This window comes from Juglans microcarpa x Juglans regia, chromosome 4S, assembly GCF_004785595.1.
Source record: "Juglans microcarpa x Juglans regia isolate MS1-56 chromosome 4S, Jm3101_v1.0, whole genome shotgun sequence".
Lineage (NCBI taxonomy): Eukaryota > Viridiplantae > Streptophyta > Magnoliopsida > Fagales > Juglandaceae > Juglans > Juglans microcarpa x Juglans regia.
Window position 1 is genome coordinate 10,592,539 of NC_054601.1, and position 6,748 is coordinate 10,599,286.

Here is a 6,748-nt window from a genome sequence, read left to right on the forward strand (position 1 = left end):
GTGACGTGTGAGGAACATGCCACCCTGGAAGTCCAGCGGATAGTCGAGTCTGAAGAAACCGATGGTCGTGGTCCCAGAAAATCCGCACGTGGCGGCAGTAGAGCTCCCCTTGCGGTGGCGCGTGGATGTCACGCGCACACTTTGGACCACGAGTGAACCCTCCGTTTGACAAGATTCTTTGGCCGTCTGATTAATCGGCGCCTTGGGAATCTTGCGGTGGAGTGTGTGGTGGTTGCCGGGCTTCGGAGAATAACAGATCGGCATTTCGCCCTACTTTAAAAGAAAACACACAAAACTAGAAAAAATGGAAAAAAACCTAGAGAGAAGAGGGAGAAGGGGTGAGGGAGGGAGGAGCCTAAACCCCAACCCCTCTACTCTGGTCTGGGTTTTTTTAGGAGGACTGCTCTAGAGAGAAAATAGAGAGAGCAAGAGGTCTTTTTCCCACGGGCAAAAGTTAAGATTTGTAGCTCTTATATATAGCTAGCCCACGAGTAGCGAGGCATGGAGGTTTGAAATATGTGAAGAAAGGAGGGTATTAATTAATTAAGGCGGTATACTCGGTTATTAGGACGACAGTTTCAAACACAACAAGCCTAATTTCAGTAATCTCGATCTAGAGAAATAAGTATACCAAGTATATACACAAAAATATTTAAAAAAAAAAAAAAGAATCATTTTACAAAGTAGAGGCCACTTTATATGGTAGTACCTCATATTATAAAGCTCTTTTAATTACATCAAATCACATTAATTTCTATTTTTTTTATAACTTTCTTTGTAAACCTAACGCCTGTGATCTTATCTTTCAGAATTAATAGTTTAAAATTAATCTATAATAGGTGCACGAGATTAGCTGAAATACAATGTGCTAAAGAAGAAAATAATAATAATATTGTTATTATAATTAGCTTTCTGTAATGACACGCTATGATCAACAGGGTTCAAATCAAATTCAGCTACCCAGCCATTAACTTGGCTAAAATAATGGATTATCCAGTTCGTATATTGGCTGCACAAGAGACCATGCATAAATAGAAAAATGCAAGAAAACTGACGAAATTCGTATATTATCCTCTCTTTTTTTTTTTTTCATTTTTCTTTTGCATAAAAGACAGACATTGATCGAGCCACGTCTGAGTTACAAAACAAGAAAAAGGACATTAAAATTCCCGTTACAACTTCAAACCATAATAATAGCTAAACTTCTTAAGCATTTCTCTTGATCCTTAGAAGATTACTCACCTCTCCATATTTATATATATTAGCCGTACGTAAATGCACATGAATAAGATCTCCGAATGCCTTAATCAATCAGACTTAATTTGACACATTTTCTGATCAGCTATGCATAGAAATTATATATAATGCTAAAGAAATTTAAGATTTGAGTAATTGAATTAGGTCCAAACTCCAAATTAAGACACCACATGCATGCGTACTGCAATAATATTATTATTACTCACTAATTGTCAACCAAGACTTTAACGACGGTCAGGGCATTGTTGGCTAACTGGCGAAAAAGCCTATTCTTGTGTGACATCTCAGACTTCTGTCCTTGGAATGCAGCCTCGCATGAATCGGCATCAGTCACCGCTACCTTAAGCCAGGTGTTCGCGTCGTGGTAGGCCTTCTGCGAGAGAGCAGAAATGGAGTTCTCGAGCTGCTCCGCCGCATCCAAGTAATAATCCTTGCATTCTTCTACGCCCTGCTGGATGGAAGGCTCTGCGCCCGTGGTATTGTTGCCCAATAAATGCAGTTCATCCAATATGTTGGTGGCGTTTTGGTAAGCGAGCGTGACTGCAATGGAAGCTAAGCCGCTCAGGTCGGCATCTTTGCTTTTTGAATGTGAGTTTAGGGTATTAACACAAAAATCCTTGTGAGTTGAGCGGTTGCAGGCACGTTCTATGAGATCGTTGGTTTTGGGTAGATTCATATCCGCAGCAATTTGGTGCGGCACGAAGGCAAAGATCAGGGCGGAGAGCAAGAAAAAAGCTGTAACGGGTTTCATGATGACTTCTTCTCTAATATGCTGCGTGCGTACGTAGTACTGCTTTTTTTTACAGCAAATGATATTAATCAGGGTTAAGTCGCAATATTGGTGCTGGGAAGAGAACTTGATTATAGGGTTTATATGGGAAAGGCCAAAGGGTTGATTTGATTTGAATGGAGATTCTGAGGTTTGGCGCAGAAAAAAATGGAGAGCCGATCAAGCCTTGTTTTGACTAATAATATTACGTACGTACGCGGTCTGTTCGTTACTAAACTGGCATCAACTAGTCATGTATTCTGTTCCTGCATTTTTGGGGATCGATAAATATAGTATGTTGTTAGTAAATACACGCATTACACACCAACATGCGTTACACATATGTAGCTCGATTTCAACCTAATTAACAGCTTAGAAATTCTCGACCCTATTCTTAACTTCTACAAAAATATATAGTACTTTTTGCACAAGTACTATTTTCTATTAATTAAAATATTACTATTTTCTTTTTAATTTGTTTCGATTTTATTCATGAACTTGGATCATGGGTTCTTGAAGTTGAGGATGGTAGCCTAGCTAATTTATTCCAGGCTCTTCATGCGTCTGCAGGCCACCAGACTAAATTATGCAAAGAAAACGAAAAATAAAAACAAAAAATATATTAATAGTAAAGCGACCGAATCATTCCTGGCCAGAAAAAAGACATTGGCTGACAGAGAACCTAGCTAGAGTGTGTTATGGATGTACGTCTTTATTCACTCTATTAGGTGAGACTTGAGAGCCTCGTGCATGGGGTTTGATACTTCGATGCAATAATAGCATGCAGCCAATTTTTTATATGGTCTACACCCTTTTTTTTTTTTTTTTTGAATTTTCCAAATGTCACTTACAAGTATATACGTTTTCATCAGTTTGAATAAGTAGTGAATGATTAAAATTTCTTTATTCCATTTTTATTTGAATTCAATTTTATTTGAATAACAGAACTAGTCATGCAAGTTTGAGTACTTTTATCATTGAATTATATTTTATGATCACGAATAACTCATTCACTATTGAGCGAGTTCGGATTTATTTACGAATTATTTAATTTTGATAAAATAGATTATTAATATTATATTTCGTAACTTTTTAAAAACATTTTAAGAGATGAATTTAATTTTTTGAATTTTTTATAGAATTTATCTTGATGTATTGAGTGACTGTATTAATAAAATTCAAGCAGAACTTTATACGAATCATATTATATAATAATCGATCATAATTTTGTGTTTACGATTTGATCGATCCGGCCAATTGGCTTATTGAATACATTAACTTGTTTATAGCCATATCGATCTCTAGTATACTTACATATATATACATACACACACACACACACACACACACACACACACACACACACACACACACACACACACACACACACATATATATATATAAAAGCATCGCCCGTGATGCATGATTATATCCGCCACTTCACCTTCTCCTTTTTATTCAACAAAAAGCTAACATCTTGGTGGAGTCAAACTCCAAAACTTTTCCTCTTTTATTACTTCAACATAAGGATATACTAACTAAATACAATAAAATGGCAAATTGCCTTGTAAATAAAATAAGAAATTAAGGAAAACCGTATTGAATAAGAAGTTCTGCATGTACATGATCCCACATGAGTGAGGAAAAGCTCAAACCAGAAGCCCATGTGTTCTGATGATACAGAGCCGCTGCTAACACGAAACAGACTCCCATTTCTTGTTGTCTCGGGGTTCAAATTCAATTCATGCGCAGCATCAGAGCATATTCCATCATATGCTCCAAATCCTATTTAAAGATAGAACCCGATTACCCCCTCCGGTGAGCCCGAGCCTATCTCATCCAACCCTCACAACATAGGCACCTCCACGACCACACCCACCAGGTCGAATGGCTTCCCATGGAAATCCGATGGCCCCGGATTCGGCGGCTGTGAAAAACCCGGGTAAGACCTTCCGACCTGAGCCGGGTCTGTTGCTGGACTGGCGGGTGAGTTCTCTCTTTCGGCCGAAATATCTGGCTTCAACATAGAAATATCGGCCTGAACCGGGTCTCTGCAGAGTGGGCAATTAGAGACAGACTGGAACCACGTATCGATGCACTCGACATGAAAAGTATGTTGACATTTGGGCAAGACTCGGCCTTTGTCTTCGTCTTCGAACTCGGATAAACACACGGCGCAGTCCAGCGGAGAGTCGTGGGCTTTGGAGGAATAGGTGAAGGTCGGGAGTGCTTTGAGGATGGAGGGGTCGAGGGCCTGAGCAGAAGTGGTGACGTTGGTAGTAAAGGGATAATATGATGGGTGGCGAGAAGAGCGAGCGCGGGCGCGACGGCGGTGGCTGCGGTCGTCAGTGTCGAAGCAGCATCGAGAGTAGCTGTGAAAGCAGACCATGATGAGTACCACAAGGAAGAGAGTGATCACTGAGCATAGCATAATCTTCCCGTTGAGAGCATAGCTTGGGGCATCCTCCATGAGAGAGAGAGAGAGAGAGAGAGAGAGAGAGAGAGAAGTATGGGAGTTTGGGGGAAAGAGCTTAGGTGGTTTTATCACTTACAGGGGTGGTGGAAAGGGCAGAGGAAGGTTCCTATGCTATGTGCTCAGAAAACGGGTTTCGGGTTTTGCTTTTCTAGAGGTTTTGGCGGGATTCATTACAAGTAAATTTCCCTTTTTAGTAGTATCTAATCCTCTTGGATCTGATTTGGCAAAAGCCACGTACTTTTTATTTGAATGACGTGGCATGATCGTGTATATCCATATTTCGAATCTAATGCGTCCATAGCCATTAACATATCTAATACTGTGCTTTAATTACACATGTATTATATATGAGTAATATTACACACTACATTCTCATTCTATTTTAATTATATTAAATAGTACATTCATTATCATTAGATGATAAAAAAATATGTAATAAAAAATTATTTAATAGTGATAAATGTAGCACATCATACTAATTAGTGAGATATAAAATTTTTCATTATATATACAGCTATATTTATTAATACTTTTATTATTATCTCATTAAAATGTAATAATTAGTGATCAAACGAGAATACCACGTCACTTACATTTTAGAGAAATGTTTTATCAATAAATAGATTTTATAAAAGTAACATTATAAAATGATGTAATTTGATATAATATGTAATATTATAATTAATTCTTGTTATAATATATAATATCAAACCACGTCAATTTGTAAGTTTATTTGTTATATTATTTTTTTGTAAATTTAATACTTTTATGTTATACACATATCTAAATTAAAACCTGCATCCTAATTTAATGGCAGTTGGCATTTCCTAAATTCTAAGAGGAGGCCTGATAACGTTATTTAACATCACTCAAGATAGCTAAGCAGTTCAAAGAAGTTTAAATTATGTATATAAATTCACTATGTTATCCCTTTTGACCTGTCTGATCACTATAGCTAGGGAAATGCAGAGGACTCGCAATGAATCATCATGTTCCTCTTTTAGGGTAAAGGTTTTCATCGGATAAGGATCACCAGGACAGAATACATGAATTTTATATTATATAATCTTGTACGTTCTGGTACTGTTGGTGGTGTTTATGAATGGGAGGCAACTACATATAAAAGATAATGATTGGATAATAAACTAATTAGAAGTGATTGTCCACTTATAATAGCTTTTAGTGCAAAACTAGCTGGCCATTCACAAGTTAATTGGGTCAAATAAGATTAAACTATAAACACTTTTTGTTTTTGTCCCTAGCATGCATGCATGCAACTTTCTTGGTTTCTTTAGCTAGCTAGGCTTCTATCGTTAGTGACAACTGACTGAAGATAATTGTATAATTTTCTTACTTTTCCAGCTTCCTGTCATGTGTATATTTTTCTTAATCCATAACTACTATATTCATAGGTCATTTAGACTGCCCTGATATCACATGATCTTATATTCTTTAGATATATGGGCTGTAGAAGTGAGAACCGATTTCGGTGGGAAAGAGAAAATGCAACCAATTACACAAGTTGCTGCTGCAACATGCATGGCATTGCAGGGTATGGGTGAATTAATCCCAAACTTTGAAAAGTAGAGTACCTTGCCAAAGAGTACAAATGCAATAAATAGCAAAGGTCGCTGTTGGGAAAGAATCAAATCATTATCAACGGATATATCCTTATACTTAAAAGTTGCTATAAATATGAATAGTAATAAACAGTAACATAAACAGTTATACGTATTTTACGCTTTCTTTCTTACACCTTGCATTTCTCTCTGCATCCACGTCCCTCCTCACAGTGCAAAATCACGGCAAAATCACAGTAAAATCACCACAAAAATAACACAAAATAAAAAATTACTACACAAATCACCAAATCAACACACAGGTTTCATACAAATCACAAATCAAGGTCTTCTGCTGGAGCTTGGGAAGGAGGGAGAGTCCGTGAGAGAGTGAGAGAGAATGGGCATGCATGAGAGGTAGATCGGGGCCATGGGTAGTTGGGATAAGTCGATGGTGGCAAAATGAGGCTCATGACGGTGGCTGGACACCGTGGGTGGCGGTGCACGGAGGTGGAAGTGGGATAACCAGTGCGTGAGGGAGGTAGACTTTGTGGGGACAAACGGCAGGGAGATGGAGGTTGAGCTTGCTGGAGGGGGATGGCCGGTGGGAGGGGAGGCTATCGTGGAGGTGGTGGCGCCAGAGGATGGCGCACGACGGCGCAGCAACATCAAGCTCATTCGGGTTGT

The 6,748-nt window shown here is 38.3% G+C and overlaps 2 protein-coding genes across 2 annotated transcripts; both read right to left on the bottom strand.

The window, feature by feature from the left end:
- Positions 1 to 946: 946 nt before the first annotated feature.
- LOC121261837 (putative invertase inhibitor) lies at positions 947 to 2,127 on the bottom strand. The gene has a single exon (XM_041164229.1). The coding sequence runs from the start codon at positions 2,006 to 2,008 to the stop codon at positions 1,463 to 1,465; it is 546 nt and encodes a 181-aa protein (XP_041020163.1). The 5' UTR covers positions 2,009 to 2,127; the 3' UTR covers positions 947 to 1,462.
- Positions 2,128 to 3,649: 1,522 nt separating this feature from the next.
- LOC121261836 (RING-H2 finger protein ATL5-like) lies at positions 3,650 to 4,816 on the bottom strand. The gene has a single exon (XM_041164228.1). It carries the CDS (start codon positions 4,494 to 4,496, stop codon positions 3,873 to 3,875), a length of 624 nt encoding a protein of 207 aa, XP_041020162.1. The 5' UTR covers positions 4,497 to 4,816; the 3' UTR covers positions 3,650 to 3,872.
- Positions 4,817 to 6,748: the final 1,932 nt, after the last annotated feature.

Bases quoted from the DNA above. Each gene is read 5' to 3' on its own strand.
- LOC121261837 (XM_041164229.1), bottom strand. From the start codon at position 2,008: ATGAAACCCGTTACAGCTTTTTTCTTGCTCTCCGCCCTGATCTTTGCC.
- LOC121261836 (XM_041164228.1), bottom strand. From the start codon at position 4,496: ATGGAGGATGCCCCAAGCTATGCTCTCAACGGGAAGATTATGCTATGC.